General features: G+C 40.2%; 1 protein-coding gene across 2 annotated transcripts in view; it reads right to left on the bottom strand.

Moving 5' to 3' along the window:
* LOC111160858 (solute carrier family 12 member 1) overlaps nt 1-24,148 on the bottom strand; it is an 85,593-nt gene that overhangs the window by 23,212 nt on the left and 38,233 nt on the right. For both annotated transcript variants that reach the window (XM_022524246.1, XM_022524251.1), the window contains exons 14-19: nt 22,760-22,915; nt 21,589-21,688; nt 20,499-20,610; nt 12,108-12,248; nt 9,360-9,466; nt 5,563-5,645 (exon numbers count right to left, since the gene is read on the bottom strand). In XM_022524246.1, the coding sequence (XP_022379954.1) occupies nt 5,563-5,645; nt 9,360-9,466; nt 12,108-12,248; nt 20,499-20,610; nt 21,589-21,688; nt 22,760-22,915 (699 nt within the window). The remainder of the gene's footprint in view (nt 1-5,562; nt 5,646-9,359; nt 9,467-12,107; nt 12,249-20,498; nt 20,611-21,588; nt 21,689-22,759; nt 22,916-24,148) is intronic.

Raw genomic sequence — 24,148 nt, 5'->3', positions numbered from 1 at the left:
AATTCTTCAGACATAACCCAAACAGTTCTCATAGTAAGAACCCTGAGCCCCATCTTCATGCAAATGCCAAGACCACTTGAAGAATAGTTACCCCTTCTCAACTGTTTTATAAATTGGCATTGTATGGTAACCAACTGGAGGGACTATAGTTTGAAATTCAACTTACTCGTCATGATTGCCTCAAATGTTCTATCCCCAGTCTTTTTTTTTTTTTTTTTTCTTTAAAGATGTTTTTAGAAACAGGCGGGAGTCTACACATTACGATTCACTTTGAATCTCAAGGATGGAGAACAGTCAATTATCTGACAGCAGAAGAGGGAGCGGGGAAACCCACTGAGGAATCTCGTCCCCTCCCACTTCACAGCAACCTTTCTCTTTATTAATTATTAAATTATGATTCTTTCCTGGGTCAATCAGCTCGGAGCTGTAAATGCTCACATGAATCAACGTGACTTACCCCAGGTGAAGTCTCGCCGAATTGAAGGCAGGAAGCAATCCTGCAGTGGTCGTCTTCCAATCAAATAATTATTTACTACACCGCCATCTGTCTTTATTTGGCTAAGCCACTCCAGCAGACACGGCAGAATCCCCATGCTCTGAGATGGTCATAAATCGTGCAGTACTTACACAGAACACTTGACCGCAATAGACTGCGGATCACGTTTCATCATTTTATTCCTACCAGGACAATGCGCACGCTTTGTTGTAGTTGGCAAACTTGCTAAATACCTCTGGGAATCGAACAATATGAAATACCGCATTTTTTGGTGGTGTCAGGCAATAAATTAATTTATTAAGAGAAACTATCAGCCATCGATATTGGAAGATTTGCTGCGGTATACATGTTAGAATGTTATGAGCATCGATCTTATTTATATACAATAGTTATTCTCCTCACATAAACCCGTGACACAGTATAGAAATAATTGTCATTAGCTGGTAAATTACCTATAAAGCTGATTTCTATTCACTGCTTTATTAACTACAGTATATGGGCACTCTGAATTGCTAATATTTCCTTTAAATTATAATCTGTGATGACACTGTGGTGCCTGTGTTGGAAAAGCTATGATGATAATCATTAACATAGTGTAATGCAATACTTAAGATTTATCAGGCTCTTATTAAGCCCTATATTACAGTATAATATAATGAAACGCAAGCTTATTTCTTCCAATTCAAAATCTAATATGAGGCTAGTGTCATAAATTACATAAACTTCAAAACAATGCATGGAAATGTGGCATAAAGTTAATTTCTATCATTATGCTGTTGTTTTTCTGCACGTTCTTCATGTAGTGGTATAACACCGTTTTTTGTTTACCCTAGATAATTGCTACTTAGAATTATTTTATTAGCATACAACTGTATTTTCCCTTTCTTGACTAAGAAGCAGAAAGATTTCAAACATCAAAGTTGATATAAATTGGATACATCCCATGGGAAATTAAAAGGGGATGCAGTTCACTGCCAGGATTCTTCCAGAAATACTACAAAATTTGCTTGCTGTATCGCCTTACAGGACTAAATTAATGGTGCGCTTTGGCGGTTGGAGTGGTAAAGGTAGGAACATTATTTTCCAGCTACAACATATCTTTCGGCTCGAAGAGGTCAACATAATGTACAAAGCAAATGTGTAATCTAAACACAAATTGAATTTTGTATTCTCATTTTTTAGATGGGAAAACATAGCACAAAAGACAGAAAAGAGCACAGTGTAGAAAGTTAGCAATCGAACAAGTCTCTTATTAGATTTTTGTAACTGTCCTTAATGTCATGTCTATCTTATCATAGATAGGCAGCTCCCCTTTCCCCCTTAAAGGAATTGTTCCATTCCCATATCTCAGATTTCACCACTGGCTCTCTTTGTCTTAGTCATTGTCCTCTCTGGATCTCCTTAAAAGTTAGAATAGTGGCTTTAAACAGACATAGATTTGAATCTTACTTCTACCAATCGCTAGCCTTGTGAATCTTGGGGAATATCTCAATTTATCAGCTATAAAATGGGGACAAAGATAGTATTTTCTCTGTAGGGTAGTTGGGATGACAAGTGTTATATGTGAACAGAAAGCATACACATGGCACGTAATAACTGCTCAAAAATGGTTAAGGGCACCTGGCTGGGCGCAGAGCATGTGACTCTTGATCCAGGGGTTGTGAGTTCAACCCCACTTTGGGAATGGAGCCTACGTTAAAAAAATGCTAGCTGTTGTTGATGCTAATGTATTAAGTTCTACTAGAAAGAACTATAAATTAATTATGAACGCTGAGTGGGAATTAGTATATCCATCTGGAGATGTAAAATGTCCATAAAAGAGAATAGGGGCATAAAAAAGAAGCCTGAAGGCTCCAGAGTATCGTCTTTGCTACAGTTTTGCACCGAATAGACTCTCAGTTTTACTTCTAAAGCTCTTCATACAGGGCGCCTGGGTGGCTCAGTGGGTTAAAGCCTCTGCCTTCTGCTCAGGTCATGATCCCAGGGTTCTGGGATCGAGTCCCGCATTGGGCTCTCTGCTCAGCGGGGAGCCTGCTTCCTCCTCTCTGCCTGCTTCTCTGCCTACTTGTGATCTCTGTCTGTCAAATAAGTGAATAAAATCTTTTAACAAAAAAATAAAGCTCTTCATACATAATCGTAGAGTATACATATCAGACAGTGGTTCTCTAGCCCATATAAATGCTTGGTCTCCAATTTCGTCTTCCTTCTCCTCACTTACAACTCACCAGAATGGCTGCCTCAGAAAGTTCACCTAATCCTCTCACCGCACCTTCTGTTATGATGAAGACAATCCTACATGGCTAGATAGAATCTGGACCGTCGGGCACCAGCACTCCCAGATCTCTTACAGGCTGTTCCTTTCTGCTGAACCGATCAGCAAAATCCCGAGTCTCCTCTACCTGGAGATCAAATATCCCTAGACAAAACCTGGACAACCAGCGAGACTGCTGCACCTTCAAAAAGAACTGAGAGCAATTTATTTTCTCCTGTTTCAGGCCCCCTCTTCCATCCACGCCCTTGCCTTGATTCATCCTGTTCCTCTAGAATCTTACTCCATGGGTCATCCTTCATTTTATTTCACTAATTAATTAACTAATTAATTTTTTACCTCCTCCTTCAATCTCCTGCATTCTCTTGAGCCCATTTCCTCAGTCTGAAAACATCCCCCTCTCTTCCATTCTGAGGTCAATGGGTCTTCCTATGGTCAATCTCCTCAATCTCATTCCTCTCCATTGCATACAGACTTCTCAAAGTGTGGGCCACACCCATATTCTCTGCTTCGTCATCTCATATTTTGTGTTCAACCTACTGCAGTCTGGAGCCTGCCAACACCGCTCTGCAGATACTAGTCTCACTAAGATTATCTGTGCCTTGTTAACCCCATTTCATTCACCATCTTAGTGTGTTTCCTGCTCTGTCGGACAATAATGGTGATTCTTATTCTGAGCACACTGCTCCCATGGCTTCGGTGACACCACAGGCTCCTGGTTCCTTTCGCTTTCTGAAAGTTCCTTTCCTGTTTCTTCTTTGGGGTCTCTCTGTTTGTGTCTTGTGGCTCCTGACTACATGCACTCTTTGGATTATTTTTTCCAGTGTTGCTGTTTCAATTTTCACCTGAACTATGATGTCTTCTGTATCGGTCTACTCAGCTTGCCATAACACATACCATAGACTGAGTGCTTAAACAACAGCTCTGGAGGCTAGAAATCCAAGATCAAGGCGTTGGCAGGTTGGTTTTCTTTCTGAAGCCTCACTCCTTGGATTGTAGATAGTTGTCTTCTTCCTTTCCTCTGGGCTTGTCTGTGTCTTAATCTTCTCTTTTCATAACAACACCAGCCATACTGGGGTAACTCACTCTAGTGATCTTATTTTATCTGATTTACCTCTTAAAAGACCTTGTCTCCAAATACAGTCACATTCTGAGGTGAGGACTTCACCATAAAATTCACAGAAAATAGTTTGGTCCATAACATCTCCTAAACCTGCATCTCCAGCTCACACTTCTCCTTTAAAACCAGGACTGTCTAAATGCCTACTGGATATTTCTGGTAAAATTTCCCACAAGAGATTATTTAAGCCCACTCTTCCTCTGTGTTTCCCATTTCCACAGGCAGCACCACCATTCATGTAGTCAGCCAAGGGATCTTTTTTCATTCCTCCCTCTCCAGTATCCCACACATTCAACCAACCCCCAGATGTTGCTCTCTGGACCTCCGAAGTACTCCTGTCCTTTCCTCTCCTCTCCATCCCTGGCTTTAGTTCAGGCTGTTACCTTCTCTGCCTTTGGTTATCATACAAATCTTTTTTATTTTTGATTTGCTTCCCTGTTTCTATTCTAGTCCCCTTTGAGTCCACGTACCCTCAATAAAATCTCTTCAATGGTTCCTCATTGTCTGTGGAACATGACTCCACTTTTTAATATGGCAAATGAAGCTTTTAAAATTAGGATCTTATATCAGCAGGCTCAAATTTCACTATTGTCTGTTCATACTTTCTACTTCAGTAACATGAATCCGCTTTGGGTAGCCCACATATTCCATTCTTCCTTAAACTCGTGTATTTACACCTTTGCTGATTCTCTACTCTTTGCCCAGAATGCTGTTCCTCAAACTCTCTCATTTCTCTCTTGCCTACCATTGTCTAGTTAACTCTACTCATCTCTAGAGTAATTTCTTCCAGAAAGACTTCTTGGAGTAAGAGGTCCCCCTCTCTTTCCCATAATACTCTATTGATATGCTTATTAGCACATGAGTGATAATGCCCATCCCCATTTCTAGGCTGTGTGTCTGTTGAAGATACAGACTTTTATTAGCCTTGGTTTACCTAGCATGGTCATTTACACCATGCCTGGTGCACAAGAGACACCTAAAAAAATACCTCTTTGTTTTAGTCTCAGTCATCAGTGGACTCCTTTTGAAGTTCATCTAAAGAGTTAAGTCACGAATGAGGGGTCTGTCCTAATAGTTCAATGACTCTTTAGATGTCTCCTTTATTTCATACATAAGAGGGTATGTTTAAACTCTTAAGATTAAACAAGTGTACTAAATCCTCTACAGGGAAAAGTAGAACCACTAATCTGAATTAGTGTTTCTGCCTTGGACTTAGATTAGTGATTCACAGCATGATACACTCAGGCTCATTTCCATGTTAGCTGCAAACCAGATCATAGTCTCTTAAAAACAAAATACATGGTTCTTCAAGAAAATAATTAATCTTTATTTTCTCAAACATCTTGCAGAAATTAATTTGGCAATTATTTTACCAAAGGTGTTTATTTTCAATGATGCTGGCTTTGTGGTTTTGTGATAAGAAGAATAATTTATGACTGCCCTGGATTACTCTATATTTCTATATATTTCTGTAGCAGGATAAAGGCCTTTTATGTTAGCAGTGGGGAAAGCACTGGGGAAATGGACACACTTCAGGTCAGCACAAGGATAAGGAAGCTCCATCATTGGGGGTTTTGTCTGTGTTGTACACTGCTCCATCCCCAACACCTAGGAAAAGGACAGGCATGGAGTAGGTGCTCAATAAATATTTGTTGTTTGAATAAAGAAAGTACATACCTTGCACTTGAAGAACCTGAGAGATGTCAAACCCTTGGCTGATTCTGACTATGACCACACCAATCTCAAAGTCAAATGCATCACTGAAAGTAGAAGCAAAGTAGTTAGGGATTTGAAAGACTCCTTTAGTCCTGAGGATTTGTACTAATAATAAGAGAGCCTAAGAGTCTCAATTCTAAGATTTTAATGTAACTAAACTATGAAAATTCACTTTAGAATATAGACAAGAGCTAAACGCCTCTTTTGTTAGTTTGTTTTTTTTTTCCCTTTCTGCCGTTTAAAAAGGTATTCTGGATAAAGGTAATTAATTCATTTACTCTGGAATCAAATTATTCAAATAGTACTGTCACCTAGAATTTTGATTAAGAACTTGCCACATACTTTTAAAATAATTGTTTCTTTTCTAATGTAAGCACATATTTAGAACAGAGAGTTTCCAGGCTGCAAAGACGCTTTGAAATTATCAGCCAAATCTCTACTTATTGAGAAAGTATCCTACAACATTGCTGACGTCAAGTTGCTTCTTAAAGATACATCCAGTTCCTCCAAAGAATGTTCACCATTGACTCTGAGCAGACCATTTGAAGCAATGTTTTTTCCTGACAATCCTTCGCCATTAAGGTTGGCTGTTGCCTTCTCTATACTCAATCCAACAGAATTAGGTTATCTATAAGGTAAAGAAAAGCTCTCTTTCTTGTATGTCTATTCTTGTAGAATATTGTTTTCTCTGCTCCTAAAGTGGGTTAAACAAATTAGTACTTTGAGTTTATTTAAAATTTTCTCCTCGGAGGTTCCTTTGTTCAGTCTCAAATGGATCTAAAGCCTTCCCACTGAATGTCGCTCTCTACCAGAAATAATGCAGTTTGTGATTGTCTCACCACAGGCAAACAAGTTTCGATTAGCCAAAGTGAACCTGAATTTTCAAATAAGGATATAAGTAAATTCAGTATAATGTGAACATTCATTCAAAATTTAAACCATAAGTGATCCTCACTGAGCAACATGTACCCATTCGAGCAAAAATTGCTACAAAATAAATTTCTGAGAAATCTTGTTTCTATTTGTCGTTGCGTATAAAAAGTGGACCACGTGTTCCACAAATAATATTTGGGTCCTGTGTCAGGCAGGATAATTTTAAACCCTCCAAAGACATCCACATTCTCATCCCTGGAACTTCTGAATATGTCACCTTCCATGGTGAAAGGAACTTTGCCCACGTGATTAAGTTAGGGACCTTGAGATGAGGAGATTAACCTAGATTATCTGTCAGGGCTCTGTGTCTTTTATCACTGGCTCCTTAAAGAACGTTTGGGAAATAGGAGAGGAGGTCAGAATAATAATGAGAAGGATATGATCCATCAGAGCTTTGAAGATGAAGGAAGAGGGCCAGGAGCAGTGGGCGGCCTCTAGAATTTAGGAAAGGCAAGGCTAGGGATTCTCTCCTAGAGCTTCCAGAAGAGAATAGCCCATAGCTTAGCCCACACCTTGATGTTAGCCCATTGAATTAGTATCAGACTTTTAGCCCATACATCCATAGGCTATGAAATTTGTGTTGTTTTAAACCACCAAGTCTGAGGTAATTTTTTTACAGCTGCCAGTGAAAACTTAACACAAATTCTAATTAAAATTAAACCATATCTAAGAATATTATAAACATTTAAAATCTTTTATTCAAAGAAAAATGAGAAATACTATGCTATTGTAATAATACCCCTATGTTAACAATAATACCATGCTTTTAGTCATAAAACAAAACAAAACTAAACTAAATGGAAGGGAAATATAATACAATGTGGAGGTATGATTGTCTTCCTTCTATATTGACCTCACTGCTATGGTACTAAAGTAATTTAACTTTACTAAACCAGCTAAGTTTTATACTAGTACAAATTCTAGCCATTGAACTTTAACTTCAACTTAAAAGTTAAACTTAACATTGAACTTTATTACCAAGAAGACCAATTATTAATTTGGTATAAAAGCCCAAAGTCTCCTTGGCCTAATATTACTGGGTTTGATTATTTTGGTCCCTTTTAATTTCTAGAATGTTTGGGACAGTGGAGGTTGGAAGATGACCCCAGATAATTTTGTTATCAACTATTTGAGTTTAATCACTGAAGGTTTACATTGTCTTCCTGTTTGCTCCAATCCTTTTCTTCCCAAAGATGAAGAAGAAATTTCTTTCCTTTCCACGCCTCTCCACCAGTGGTAAACATGAAATTTTACTGAACAATCTGGATTACAGAGAGCAGATCTGATCTGTTTCCAAGAATGGTCAGTGACTGACTGTGATTATCAATATATCAAAATACTGGTTGCTGAGCATGGTAAAATTCTGACCCTGATCACCTGCTTTGGCCTTAACCTGCTGAACTCAAGGTACACGGCAGCATGAGGCATCCAGGCTTCATACCTTTGGGGAACACAATTGGGAGGATGCATTTAATACACAGGTTCTCTATGTTAGGAAGATTTTTACATGGATTTCTGTTTGGTCAGTAATGCATATAAATTTCAGAAGATGAAAATGGTCTTCTTATAAGTCTTTCAGCAAACTAATACTAGAATGCTTTTGTAATGCTCCGCAAATCTCCCCCAGATAATGATAAATATGATGCACGTTCTAGCAGGGGCCAGCGACACAGGCTGGTGTAAGGAGTACTGTGTATGTATATGTTTGTTTTGAAGGGGTGAGGATTTCTTTCCTGTGTATTACAGATTTTTAAAGTGCAGTCGGACTTCTCAGGGCACACTCTCTGCCCTGTGGTGTGGAATCAGAGCAAAGCCAGACTCCAGACTGGAAATGTTCCATTTTCAGAGCTGTTGACAAAAGAGGGCTGTTACCATAGCTAACATTGCCCCCCGTGAGACAAATTCGGTTAAACATGTTCAAGCCCGGAAAAGGCTCAGTTTTCTAGAATGGTCACTGAGGACACTCTGAGCCTTTCTGTATGTGAAGAATTTGTTTTCTCTTATTCAGAAGAAGGAACCAAGCCAGATAATACTTCGGCTCTACATATACTTTCAGAGGCAGCAGAGCATTGTGGTCATGAGTCTAAACTTTCAATTCAATAGCCCTGGGTGGGAATTCCAGCTCTGTCACAACACTGTCATTTTCTGCAGCCTAATTAATTTTTAACGTCTGTATCTCTACTTATAAAACCACAACAGTATTTGTACTACAAAGGCCTCTCATGAGAATTAAATGGGATAATTCATGTCAAGGACACTAGCCTGCGATCCTCTAGTCTGTTTGGGACTATCATTATTGCCCTTGTCCCAAGACTTCCTCGATGTTTAGATATGAGATGTCACATTCCACTGAAAACTCACTTTTTGTTCTTAAACCAACACAGAAGCATCTATACATGACAGCCTCAGATCAGCAAATGGGGAGCCGAGGCTCTGGGGTGGTAAATTCCTGATCCAAGCCTCAGGAGAAGACAATGACACAGCAGGGTACACCGGCCAACCCAAGATTCTTGGTGTTCTGAATGACCATTTCCTTTCTCACCTAGCTGTCCTTTGCTCTTAATCTTGTGAATAGGTTTCAAGATTGTAATGCTTAATATTTACCTTTTCCTGTGACATCGAGTTTCCCCCACGCTGCCTCCTCTGATGCTATGATCCCATGCAGTCCTACTTGTGGCAGTGTTTTTTCACTTTTGTAAAGAACTCAGGGTACCAGGGGAATGAATGCCCTCTTCTCAGGCAATTTCATCTACAAGACCGTCTGTTATGTACTGCCCTGTTTAGTGCTTTGTAAACAAGAACATGTCTCGAAAGCCATCACTTACTGTATGATTCCCACATAGTTCTCAATCTCTGTCAAGGGAGCTTTCCTCCAGTTTTTTTTATATCCAATCACCAGAGTGTTTGGTTTCATTCTTCCTAAGCCCGAGGCCTAAACAGAGGAGATAAACACATGGACAATCCTTTCCATACCAGGAAACTACCACAGTAAATGAAGAATAATGTCCACAAGAGCACTGAAGTAATGTCCGGAAGATTTCTGAAGATGAGATTACATTTTAGTGCATGTCCTTCATGCCCGTACCCAAGCATAAAATAGAAAGATTAGTTCTAAATCATCTCAGCCATAAATGGATTTTAGATGACAGAAATGTAGCTTTTCTAAATTAGCAGTCATTTGCATTTCTTCTGACACACTCATTAAAATGGTTCAATAATTTAAAATCAAGTGAGGGTCGGCTTAACCATTGGCATGCATGTTGTAACTTAGTGGTTCAAAGCTCATTTCCACCCGTTTTACCCATAAAGTCATTAGCAATAAAATCCATGTTTGGAAAAATGCTTAGATGCAAGCATCACTGAAACTTTAACTTCCATTATTTCGTGGAGAATAAGTGAGCTATGTCTCCAGGACCTAATCCTCTCACAGGACAGTATCGTGAACAGTGATCTTCCACTGCAGTTTTTACTCCCCCCATTAGGTGGTGGGATATGGCCTCCGGTTAATTAAACTTCACTCAGCAATATTATTGAGCACCTATTAATTGCAGAATGTTATGGTGGGTGCTGTGGAAGAGCAGTGAGGCATAGTCTTCGGCCCTAAAGAGATTAGAATACTGTGAAGGAGGTAAGATATACACAGATAATTATAATTCAAGTGTACAAGCAGTAGGAGCTCCTATGGAAGCAAAAAGGAAGAGACCTTGAATTCCAGCTGTGGACTCATGGCTGGCTTCAAGGGAGAGGTGAGATCTCACCATTACAAGTTGGTGAGAGGTTGACAGGCACAGAAAGGAGAGTGGAGGGAGTAAAGGAAGGACACTTTTGATCACAGGAAGAGTGAAACCAGTGACCAGAGTGGGACATGTTAAAGGGGGCAGTAGCAAGCAGGAGAAGATGGGAATCAATGGGAGGGTTCCTGCCGCCATATTTGTTGTGTTTCTCCCGGAATTGTACAGGTAGCAGGACAGCTCCGTAGCGCTCTCATTCAGTGCTCAGCAGGATGGAGCTTGTCCTTTCTGTGACTACAGTCTGGGGAATGTGATCATTCGTCCTGTCCCTTTTTTTCTTTTTTTAATATTTTATTTATTTATTTGACAGAGATCACAAGTGGGCAGAGAGGCAGGCAGAGAGAGAGGAGGAAGCAGGCGCCCCTGGGAACTGAGAGCCTGACGCGGGACTCGATCCCAGGACCCTGGGATCATGACCTGAGCAGAAGGCAGAGACTTTAACCCACTGAGCCACCCGGTGCCCCTTGTCCTATCTTTTTGTCCTCATACTGGACTATACTCCACTTTTCTTTGAGCAAATCCAAGTGAACAAGCTTTCTGCATTGTTAATTTTTTTTTTACAGTTTCTTCCAGAGTCGTATAACAATTGTTTTCCAGACCCATCTTTTCTCTCCCTGCTTATTCCATGTTAGTCCACCCATTCCTCCCTGAAAATTTTATTTACCAATCTTTTGTGATAATTTTACCTGGTATGTGTAGCATTCTCAACATATTTCACCAAAGAGCTACTGAAAAGTACCTCGCTACAAAAGAAATCAGCCTCTTAAAAGTGCATCTATTCCCATGGCTTAGCAAATTCATAACAGATGAAAAGATGCTCACTGGGGGTAATAGGTCTTTCAGAAATGGTTTCTCTGCATGTGCAGCTACCTTGCAAGAGTTCTTCAGGAATATTAGAGACAGGAATGCACCAAATACTCTTAATCTCCAAAATATGACAGTTTAATCAATTTTTTCCTTTCCAGCCTGTGTAAGCATCAGAGTTCCTGGACACTTCCCTGAATTTTGACACTCCTAGAAACGGTAACTCTGAAAGCGAGTACGTCACTTGGTATATGTAGAATCAGGGCTTTCCAACCATATTGAAGCCAAAATGTTTAGAAAGCCAAGCCCTACGGTTTCTCAGGGTCTCCTTGGATTGTTTTAAGGATATCTCATCATTCTAAGTTATGATCAGGCCTCGGGAAAGATTCTATGTATTTATTATGGAATCGAGGAAAAAGGAAAGAATAAGGGAGAAAAGATAGAGTTGTGGGTTTTAGCGAGCAGCCACAGAGATTATTACATTTTATTCAACATTCTGGAAATAATTTAGGAGGATAGGGAGACTTTACGCCCAGATCACCACACGTTTATTCAACTAGCAGCTTGCCCTCGTGCCATTTGCAGGAGAAAAAAGGAGCAGAATGCCTGACTTGAGCATTGCTACATGCAGTATGAAATGCAAAAATAGTTTGAAGTTTTAATAGGATCCTGAATGTCGTCAACCATCAGAACAAATTTGCATTTCAATAAGTGTGGGGACAGAATGTATTCTGGTGGCCAAAGGCAACCTCATTTTCCATTTCCAGCGTATCATCCATAGTTCATTGTAATAGAACCTCTTTGCTTTTATTTCAGCTTTGTCTCTCCTCAGGAATTCCAAATGAATTCCTTGAGCATCTGCATTGATCTCTGGGCCTGCACTGTCTAACTGGAGCCATTTGAGATGGGAGCTTCATTAACGGGGGGAGGGCTAATCGTCTTTTGCCTCCGGGCTCATTCCCTCAATGCCAGCCTTACCTGAAGGAGACTTCGGACACCATCTCGGAAACAGTCTGCCGCCACCGCAGCATAAAAAGCCTTGATTTTGTTCTTTATAAGCCAGGCCTGTTTTTTTGCCATGCCACTGTTCATCTCTTTAACACACAGCTTGCGCGGTCCCTGTAGGACACGATGAAATATTGGTTAGAAGCCCTGCTGTTACCCGACGCACTGCTGATGTTTTCTAAAGGACAAAAATAGCCAGCAATGCCCCCTCGAGTTAAGAAATGGGAAAGAGGGGAAAACACCTCACTAAACAGGGTTCACGCAGATTGAACCTTGTGGAGTGGGTCTGTGCTGCTCCCATCACTCACTTGCCACCCAGAATGTCCATATGCATTAACACCTGCTTAATTAACTGCCTCATGCCAATGGAAGAAAGAGCCGAGGGCATCATAGCGCAGGAAAATGAAAATGCGACTGAAGAAATTCAGGAAAAATAACACGATCAAACTTTGACTCAATAGTAAAAGGCATGTTTAATTACACTAAGGGAATTTCAGCCAGAGCCCCATTTGAAGAAATGGACTGAGCTCCTGGGAGCAGAACGTGGTGGGTTCTAAGTTCTACCATGAACTACCACATCTTGACAATTCTATTGGGCCCATTCATTGCTTTTTTGTGTGGTAAAAACACCCTTGCATCACTTTTCCTTGTGTAATGTTGACTTATTCCCACCCAAATAAATTAAGATATCCCTCCACTCAAAGAATTTGGTGAGAACAGAGTTTCACAAGTCTATAGCGTAGGAAGAATAGTAGAGCTGAAGAGAGAAGGAGACAGGTGTTCTCGTGGCAGATGAAATGGCTTATAATTTTAAGATTTGAGTTCTGGAAACTCATTTTAACTAAAATTTTGATTCTTTTCCTTCTTCCCCAAAAGTCCAGCTAGCTCTTTTCTTTGTAAGTTTCAAAGCAAACCCCAAAAGTGTTTCTGATGATCTATAATACGGCTGATAAGCTAAAGAATCTGCTACTATTTTCCTAGGAAAATTCTTTCAACTCATGGAGAGATTAGGTATGCCATTGAATTGTCTTAGATTTCTTACAAGCCACTTGGGATCTTGATGAAATGCAGTGTGTAGGTCTGGAATGAGGCTTAAGATTGTGCATTCTAGGGATGCCTTGGGTGGCTCAATGGGCTATGCCTCTGCCTTCGGGTTGGGTCATGATCCCAGAGTCCTGGGATCGAGCCCCGCATCAGGCTCTCTGCTCATCGGGAGCCTACTCCCCCTGCGCCGCCCCCCCCCCCCCGCCTGCCTCTCTGCCTACTTGTGATCTCTCTCTGTCAAATAAATAAATAAAATCTTTTAAAAAAATCTGCATTCTAACAAACCCACAGGTGACACGGATGCTGCTGGTCCTCAGGCCATGCTTAGGGCCACAATCTTAGAGGGTATTAGATTGGAAAGGGCTTGAAATGTATGAGAAAGATGCCAGGCTTTGTGGTCTGCAGAACTGGTTTCAAATCTAAGTGTGGCCACTTTGGAAGTATTATTTCTGTGTTTTGGTCTATTTTTCTCGAAACAGGGCTAAAATCTCTATCCTGCAAGGTTGTTTTGAATAGTAATGATAAAGTGCCTAGAAGATAGTAGGTACTCCTCCAAAGTTGGATGATTTTTATTATTTTTATTATCGTAAATGAGACCTTACGATCTCATGGAAGCCCCAGACTTATTTCCATCACTGTGTTTGCTCTACAACAGAGTGCTAAACTGGAAGCCAGAGCATTGGGTGTAGACCCAGCTCTCACACTGACTGGCAGGTACCCCATACCATGTATCCTCTCTTGGTGTGAGTTTTACATCTATAAAAATAAGGGAATTGTCTAGTTCATCACTGCCGAGTATGGTAGGCCCTGTCCATCTGCTGCTGAGCGTATGAGATATGTCTGGTCCACACTGAGATGTACTGGAAATGGAAAATACACACTGGATTTTGCAACCTTAGAATGGAAAGAAAAATGTTAAATATCTCATTAAAGTTTTTATAGTGTGCATATTGGAATAATAACATTTAGGACGCATGACATTAAATAAAATCTATTAAAATTAACTATTCTTCTCTCCTTAAATTTGCTTTTTCCAATGGCTACTAGAAAACTTTAAATTATATATGTAACACATATCATATTGCTATTCCATAATACTAGATGATCTCTGTGATCACTTCCTTTTTAACATTTTATTTAAATTCGATCAGATTCTTTATATACTTGTTTTTACCAGCATATTTTCTAGAACTTGCCAACTTTTCAAAAGATTTTTCAAAAACAGTTTGGATGACTTACATTAAAGTTAAAAAACAAGAGACTTCAATGAAGATGGGCTAGGGGATAATAGTTATTAAACCAGAAGACCTAACCTAAAGAAACATATGTCATTATGGATCAAATTTTGCTCAGGGTTCTAGATTGTCAGTGCATTTTGAACCATTAGTTCTCCTTGGGCTTTCTAGACTCTGTCAACAGCAAAGAAAGAAGAAATATTTTATTCAGGAAAATTCAATGGTAACCCTGAGACAGAAGAATAACCAACAGCTGGAAAAGGTATTGGGCCATCAGTATATTGAGTTGTACCACAATGACTATGAGCCCCTAGGGAAAGTGGCATTTATTTAAATAAATACAGTCTACTGTATGTCTATTATTGCCACAAAAATCCAGATTAAGCATTAATTGTGACAGAAAGATTTACATTAATGCCTAAATTTGCCATACTGAGAAGTCATAAAAATATTTCAGGCAGAATCTCTCTTTGCTAAAAGCGATTATAATATCTTTGTAGTACACTTATGAATGTGAGACAAGGCTGCAACACAAATGGAGTAGGGAAAAACAAACTAACAAAGAGAGAAGACATACTGGAATATAATTATTCAACAATCAAATTTATCATAGTCACCAAAATGGATTTTACCACCCAATTAAAATATTAGAGAGATTAGCTCAGTGAGGCTCCAAAATATGAATGCATAAATTAATTTAGAATTTGAACAAAAAAGCTCCAAAAATCTTATATATATATTATAACTTTGACATTGATTGAGAAAAGGGTAAAGAAATTCTATTTAGTCTACAGAAGTAGTTGATGTGATGCTACTTCAAAAAAATGAGAATTATGAAAAGAATTTGCAAAGGAGTTCCAATATCATTAGTCTCAAATAGAGAAATTTGGGCTAAAAGCAATGTTCTTTCCAGCTTTCATTTTTCAAGACACTGAGAGTCTTGCTGCTCTTTGTTTTCATTGTCATTCTGGTTGGAACAGTGGGAGAGAGAATTTTTCCTTTGTTTTGGTCCATATTTCGTCTCGCTTTGTGCCTAGTGCCCATTCATAGGTCATTTCATTTTCCCTGCACTGGGCCATGTCACTATCTTATACACATTATAACAGAGACTCAATGGCTAAAGAAGAAGAGATGCATCTATAAACATGCATTGACTTGGTGGTTGTGAACATTAAAAAGAGGTTGAAGGGGCAGCTGGGTGGCTCAGTGGGTTAAGCCTGCTTTCAGCTCAGGTCATGATCTGAGGGTCCTGGGATCGAGCCACGCATCAAGCCCCTCATCCAGCTCTGCATCCAGCCCTGTATCCAGCCCCGCGTCGGGCTCTCTGCTCAGCAGGGAGCCTGCTTCCCCCTCTCTCTCTGCCTGCCTCTCTGCCTACTTGTGATCTCTCTCTCTCTGTCAAATAAACAAATAAAGTCTTAAAAAAAAAAAAAAAGGTTGAAGAGAGAAGAAAAATGAGAATTGTAGTTTCCCCTGGTTTGTCTGTCCTTGAAATGCACAGGATTTGGTTGTATTCCCTGACTTTTCTGAAGAGCATCTTTGAATTCCAATAGAGCTTTAGGTTTTATTAAGATATTTTATAAATTTGGGATGCCTGGATGGCTCAGTCGTTCGTTCAGTCGTTAAGCATCTGCCCTTGGCTCAGGTCCTGATCCCTGGGTCCTGGGATGGAGCTCTGCATTGGGCTCCCTGCTCGGCAGGAAGCCTGCTTTCCCTCTCCTAGTCGCCTGCTTGTGTTTCCTCTCTCACTGTGTCTCTCTCTGTCAAATAAATAAATAAAATCTTAAAAAAAAATTTTATAAATTTAAAAAAAAAAGAGAAAGGGTGAAACAGTAAGGGTGAAATTTTGTTAAAAGGAGATCTACATGAGGAAGCTAGTCAAAAACTAACTGTTATCTCCTTTACTATGAAAGGAAAGAACAGGACAATCAAAGTTTAAAGGACGTGAAAGAGTAGGAAACATTAATCAAAATAGATCTACATCTTGGTACATTTAGGTGAACTGAGTAGAAGAATACCAATAAATCTCACATAACATTGCCTTTGGAGAGGGAGAGAGCCATGAAGTGGTTATAACAGGGACTTGAGTGATGATGGTTTATTTCATTCTAAAAGTGAGTAGGAACATCCATGACAAAAATGTTAACAGTCATTAATTAAAATGCGTAGAATATGGGTGTCCTTTAATTTTATATAGTTTGCTCATATGAAATTGCCCATGGTCCACACTTTTGACTGACAAGTGTAAATTTCATAAGATTCAATCTACTATTTTTCTTAATGTTTCAAAATAAAAAAGATAGAAGCAATCTTTTAAAAAAATCTTTATTTTTCAGCCACCAGGGCAACAAAATGTACTTAAAAGATGCTACTGCACCCTTGAAAGCCTTTTGCAACTTTAAGACAAACCAAATTTTGCAAAGAAGTAAGTGTTACATTTGGGAGACAAAAAAGGCTTTATCTCATTTGCGTTCTAAATCCCAGATCAATTGGATCAAGTTTCCATCTTTAAGTTATTTTTGTCTTTGATTTGTTTTAATAAAAAAATACCCTGCCTTTAAACTAAAACGGAGAAGTAGATGAGCAAGGGACTGCCGACGCCTGCATGATGCCTTCCCACATGGAGAAGAGAAACGTGAGCTGACACCTTACAATTTTTAGAACCAAATAGAGTGTACTCAGAGAAAGAAGACTCCCTACGCCCAAACTAAGTTATTGCAATGATAGGTTTTATTGTCTTCCTAACTCCTATAAATAAGTGAGGAAACTGATGGACAAAGAAAGAAAGTGTGTTTTTACGTCATGGTACACGGGGTACAATCAGTGGAGACTGCAACTCCTGACTTACTACTTGCCTGCTGCCGAACCCCCCGATCTGGACAATGCTTGACAATATGAGAAGATGCTAGAAGGGTGGAGTCCTACTCCCTCTGATCTTTCTGTGACTATAGGAACGAAGCATAGAAGAAGAAGAAAATTACTTTTGTTCAATATAAAGCCTCTTGGGAGATATATATGTTGATGATTTAGCACGTGTTAACTCCAAGGAGGAGTAGACAATATTGTGAGTTACCAAGCTGGATTCCTTAAAAAAAAAAAAAAAAAAAAGATGCTCCTATCTGAAAGATGAAGGATACTTCTGAAATATTCAGGCTAGGTAGGAAAGAAGCAAGAAGGAGGAAGAGGCTCCAATGGGGGAGTGTTAAGAGTTGGAGAGTTGGAAGGACACGGTAGGGGGCTTGGGGTCCAGCAAAAAGAATAACTCTTTCCATTTCAATTTCAGCAGCTCCAAGGGCTAGTCCTTTAAAAACACCATTGCTGTAGAAAATGGCAGCTGTAGCCACATACTTCCCATCCACCCACCAGCAACGAAATACCAGTGATCTCTGAGTCTTGCTCCTTCCTTGTAGCATAACCACATTTCAAGTCAGCACCAAGATAAGCAAAGACCACCAGAGGGACGGAGCACAGAGCCTACTGTTCTATGTTTATTCAGCAGGAATATGTAGCTCGTTTTTCTATTATGATCATGTTGGATGCCCACAAATAGTCCAAAATCCAGTACTGGGATCTGGTTTCCTAAGAAAGGATGTTTTTGGTTTTGTTGAAAGGGATATATTTTTGGAGTAAAAATGGCAAGCAACTGTGCTATACCAAAAATAATGGTGATGAAAATAATAGTTCCAGCAATAGCAAGTACAATTAGTTGAGCAATTACTATTTGACAGGTGATGTGCCAAGCCCTGGAAAGCTCACCTGCTAGAATTCTCACAACAGCTCTACAACATAGGTGCTATTATTATTATGATTCCCATTTTATAAGGAAAGAGAGAAAACTGAGGTTCAGAAAGACTAAATTCTGTACAAAAGGGACTCACAGCTAACAGGTGGCAAATAGTGATGCAGAACTTGACCGTGTGTCTCAGAAGCCCATGAGCACCAGCCTCCCAGAGTTAAGAACTGCATTGTCACCTCTCAAGATCATCATTCCTATTTAACCTTCCAATAAGGATGGCCCAACTACCGACAACTGTGCTTCTGGAAAAAGTTTTCTAAAGGTATGCAGCAGACATCCCCCATACCCCACTCCATCTGTTTCTTTGCAAAGATGATTGACGACTGAGCCTAGAGTTGAAATGCTGATGGCATCTGCAGCCCCAGGGGCTCACAGACAGCGACTAACTGGTAAGCATTAACTGATGCAGCAACTCTTTTCTGTCCCCAAGAGAAACTCAGCACCTGGGAGCATGACTCGCAGGCCTTACTCAGAGAGACCAGCACAGTGATATATAACGTGGTCCAAAAATACATGTCGAACACTAGGGCCAATGGAAGCACAGACACAGGTGCATACTTCATATGATATTCCACAATCATGCTCTTTTATTAGAGTGAAAGCAGCAAAGAGTCAATTAAAGGCTGTATCTCCCATCTCTATGAAAAGACCTATTCTCCTTTGCCAACATATAACTTTTTATACTCTCAGTTCATTTCTCCTGTCCTAAAAATATTTTATTGCCTGCTAAACTAAGTTTTCTCTAAATTGGGAGAAGAAAAACACCCCAAACTGCTTATTCCATCAAAACTGTCTCCTGTATTATCTTGGCCAAAATGAAATTCAGTAATCCAGGGCACCAAAGTTGATAATATGAGAGAAGGGTTCTTGATAAGATTTTTAAAAGTCCTCTGGCATCACAGTGGGTCATTACTTAACCTGTCAATCTTATGTAGTCAGTAGCATTCCTTCCACTCCCTTCTGGATAATTGTGTTGAGCTATATTGTCTCAGTTACTAGCATATAAGCACTGAGAGGAAGGAGAATATGACCAGTATGGCATCTAGAGTATTGCCAAGTGTACAAAATGCTTAAGTGCTGGTAATGATGATGTGTAGTAGATTTGTCCCTGCATCATGGCACAGCCAGCGGGTCCCAGAATTACACGGCTTCTCCCTGGCAGGAATTACCAGCCTACTCCCTGGCAGGTGTTGGAAGTTTGGGTAGCGGTGCCTGATTCTATCGGCACTTCCAGGGACACAAGTCTGCTAAGATCTTCTCATGAGGTAACCCAGAGCACAGCTGGGTGGCCTGGACTGACATCCTGCTTCTCTTACTTTCTTGTCATGTGACCCTGTGCAAGAATTTCATTTTCTTAAATCTCACTTTTCTAACCAGTAAAACAAGAACAGAGATTCTTTCTCCTTTCTCCTCACTAGAATGTAATATAGGTCAAATAAGAAAAATTGTAGGAAAATGCTTCGAGGAATAGGTATGTACTAAAAAAATTCATTGAAGTAGCTAAGGACTTTGAATGGCATGTGCGTGTGTGTGAGAGAGAGAGACAGAGATGGAGATAGAGAGAGCGAGATTATTATGGGAACACAGTGGAGATAGACTGATTTGAAGGGCCTAGACTTACTATTTTGTTATAATTTTAATGTTTTCTCCTCACTTTGGAGACTGGTGATTGGTCGATAATTATGGTTCAATTTTTAGAATATGCTTTGCATTCCTCCCAGGACAACCACCAATAAGTTACCATTAGTCTACCACATACTTCCTGAACAAAAAGGAACTCATTCATCTCTGAATGTTTATCCAAGGCATGGGAAACTTGGTTTAATTCTCTAGATATTTGTAGTGTCATCAATTTTATCCAAATATTTAATCTAAATTCTATGTGCTGTCATTTCAGGACATTACGTCTGGTTTTCATCTCTTCAGTTAATCTACATAATAGCACTCTCTGGCTCATTCCATCCTTTTATATTTCTGTGGACAGTTACTACCCCAAATGCCTTCATTTTATTTCTGAGCCAGTTTTCTTTTTCTTGTCTCAAAGGCCGTCATTTGGAAATATTTATCACTTTTAGTTGGTCTCCTATGAAATCTGAAACACTTTTTATCCACTCATTGAAATTCGGGATTATGGCCCTTTCCAGTCCTTGCTCTATGAATCAAGGAAAGGGGCTGTTGTCCAAACTGCCTTGCCATTTTCCTGTCACTGCCTGTACCCAACTGGCTCGCCTAAAACAATACAAGGTGAGCAGGGAGGGAGGCATCTTCCTGGGGTGAAGTAGCTCTTACCACAAAGACTTCACAGCAGATGCAAAGGCCACTGTTCTTGGTAAAGGCATGAGTAATGTCCAAGAGAGCAGGTCTTGTCATGGGTCCCCCCGTTAAGACAATGCACTGGGGCCTGGAAATGGAGAAAAGAAGATGTAAGAACTGGCCATTATAGGAAGCCTATGAGCCAGAGCAATCAGCAGAAATGGCAGGAATGGAGTGTTTGACCAACTGGGACAACCTCCCCCCTAAATATTTCTTGGGTTCCTCGCCAGAATTCTTGAATCATCCTATCTACTCATCTTTCCATCTTTGTATCCTTAGTTTATTAGTGATGGCAAAAATGTGAAGTAAGGAAAAGGTGGTCTTGGGTTCCCTGTCTTTTTCTCTCTGGGCACTACCCTTTCCTAAATCCCCAATACAACCTGTCCCGCTCCAGCTGGTATCTCCATACCACTTTCCTTCATCTTCCCTGCAAAGCTTGTTTTTTGGAGGGAGGGGTGTTCCATTCAAAATAAGATATAACTAGTGAAGAGTTTAAAATGTTGCTTTTGGAGGCACCCGGGTGGTACAGATGGTTAAGCGTCTGCCTTCAGCTCAGGTCATGATCCCAGGGTCCTGAGATCGAGCCCCACATTGGGCTCCCTGCTCAGCAGAGAGTTTGCTTTCCCCTCTGCCTCTCTCCCCTGCTCATGTTCTCTTTCTCTCTCAAATGAATAAATAAAATATTAAAAAAATAAAATTTTACTTTTCCTAAGAGAATTCAGTAAGCCACAGACCCTTAAGCTGAATGGAGACAGCACCAAGGATTAAGGTCCTTGGGGGTGTCTCTCTGAAATCGCATCCTGAGATCACCTCTCTATCTCTGTGCGTGAAGGTGACACCCAGCATCATGAAAGTTTATGGCCGGGGGGTAAGCTTAGCTCAGAGTGGAAGAGAAGAAGCACTCATTCACAGAGATGTTGTCGTGAAAATGAGGCAGTTCTGTAGGACTCTCTAGACTTAGAATGTACCCATAAAGCGTATCGCTACTCGAGGGCATCTGTCTCCGCTAGAGGAAAGCCACTTCTACTGTGGAGAGACACCAGGATGCCTGAGAAGCCGATTTTACCTGAAATTTTTCACGTGGTCTTCCACGGTAGTCAATTCCAGGGCGTTGTCTAACGCACTGACATAGGAAAGAGCCTGTGTGGAGGAGCCCCAGTTCACATCTGCGGACAACAGAAGATTTTGGCGCTAAAAGCATTGACCTTTCTCTCTGTATGCTGTGAATAATTTTTATAAGTCATTGGCTTCTATGATTTTCCTTGGCTAGGTCATCAGTGAGGAGTGCCCAAATTAGAGAAAACACAATGTAGTATTTCCTAGAAAGAGCATTGTGTCCTTCTATGAACGTTTTATGAATTTTTAGAAGTGAGATGGCTCTTTCCAGTTAAGGATCAGACTTTAAAGCTGCAGCCCCAGAAATTTTGCCAGGTGGGAGAGGCTATGTGATAACCACATTGCAAGTGTATAGACTTGGATAAATGGTTAGCCCCTAAATAAATTCAAAAGGCCTTCACAAATTCTTGGATTGAAAAGAGGCATTTCTGTAGACACGGATCATGAGCTATTTTGAATAGCTCAGGAATTCTTACTTTTGGGGGTATCCATGAAGAGGTTTCAGCAAGTATTTTAATTTTTGATCATTTAGGACCTAATCTTTGTCATGAGGGAGGTAAGTACTACCATTTCCTACCCGCTTTTTTTCCCCTACCCTTTTTTGAAGAAAAAAAAAAAAATTAGATGGACCCTTCCATCAGGAAGTCCCTGGTGGGAATGTACAGATTTACTCCAGAGGGCAGATAGAATCATTTCCCTAGTCTTACTTGGAAGAGTCAGGGAAATGGTGGGGAATGATCTGGAGATAAAAAGATTAATATTGCCTAAAGTATTGACTATGAACCAAGTATTTAGCGTACCTTAGGTATGCTACTTAACTTATACTCTACTTAAAATGTCAGCTCCATCACATCCTGCTACCTTGGCAAGTGATCAAGTTTCTTCATCTGTAAAATGGGTCTAATAATACCTAATATGGAGCCTTATTGTGAGGATTCAATGAGTGCATGGTCTATAATAGATGCTCAACATAGTTAAATATTATGCTGTATTACATTATTAATATCCACTGTCCACATGGCACACCTAAGCACATAGGGGCTGCTCAATATACCTTTGTTGAAGGAATGGTTAGTCGAGGAGCGCTTTCAACCACCCCCCCCATACAGTCCTTATCTTACCTGGCTTCTTGTAAGTCACATAGATATAGAGGAAGAACTCAATGACGTAGGTGATGACAGCTGCCCACCAGTTGATGACAAACATAACTGCACAGCACAAAATAGCTCCAAAAAGAGATACCCACATGTTGTAAATTCCATATGCAGGTCTCCATCCTAAAAAAAAAGTCTCGGTGCATAAAAAAACTTTCACACTATTGCTTCATATCATCGTATATGATTAAAATGCAGGCAACAGTTTTTCCTAGCATAAAAATCAGAATGTTTGGGTCAAGCTCCCGATTCTGTTATTAGTTTTCTGTGATCTTGGGTCCCTGGCTTAGGAAAGTATACCAAATGAGAACGCTGTGAAATACCAAAAAAGTGTCATTTATGGCTTCTTCCTATGTCCTGCACGCCCCAATCATCTTTCTCAACTATGAGACCTTAAGCCTCTCCTATCTCTACCATCAGGAGCTGAAAGGAGGCAGGAGAGATGAGAAGAGTGGGGTCTAGTGGGAAGGGTGGGGGAAATGCCTTGGTGGCTCAAGAAAGAGGAAGTTAAGACAATGGGCTTATTGTTCCGATGAAAAAGGCAGAGCATCATCAAAAGTCAAGCCACTAACTTCCTGCTAGTTCTGTCTTTACCTTAAGAGGTTAGTACTTGCCCTTCAGAAATAATAATCTATGGGAAAAGAGGGAGACATTTCTCAGCATTGGCTTCTTAAACCTGATGCGTTCATAAGATTTTGCATTTTACAGTGAAAATATTTCTCATGGTTTGTATATGCATGGGAGAGTCCCCCGTTCTCTTAGTTCCCTGCCATGCAGAAGCTGGGGAAGCTCTGATTTGAAGAGCATTCGGACAATGGATATTTTAAATTTGGAGTTGCCAAAATACAGAGCTTTCCAAGTCTTCAGGAGCAATTTCTGAAGTGGCCACAAGATGGAAATAGCACTTTGAGGACATCACTGAAAATGCCCTTATTTCTTGGAGTCTGGCTATGTGTGTGTCACAGGGGCACTGTGTGTGTCCTTTCGTGGTTTTGTGTATCCACTTGTCTCTATGTGGCCTGCTCTTTTTCCTCTCTTTCCTTTTCTCTCTTCCCCTTTCGCTCCTTCCTTTCCAGTCTTTCCCTTACCTACTCTATTATTTCACCTTGTTTTTCAAGGATGAACATAACATGGTGCAGAGGCACCCATTTCTATAAACTTGTATTCACCAGCTAGGACTTTCTGTTCTCTGCTTAAAAGAAGACAACACAACAGAAATAAAAATTCCTCAGTTATCATCTGGAGCCGAGTGACGTTGGGTGGACGAAAGCTTCCTTCCATCCATATTCTGTCTTATTGGCAGAAGGTTTTCCAAAGGAAGCTGGAGACCACAGCAGGCCCTAACAGAGTGGAAAT

This window comes from Enhydra lutris, unplaced genomic scaffold, assembly GCF_002288905.1.
Source record: "Enhydra lutris kenyoni isolate GAN:26980312 unplaced genomic scaffold, ASM228890v2 scaffoldscaffold4, whole genome shotgun sequence".
NCBI classification, from domain to species: domain Eukaryota; kingdom Metazoa; phylum Chordata; class Mammalia; order Carnivora; family Mustelidae; genus Enhydra; species Enhydra lutris.
Note: the sequence above shows the minus strand (reverse complement) of the source record. Positions and strands in the feature narration are given on the sequence as shown.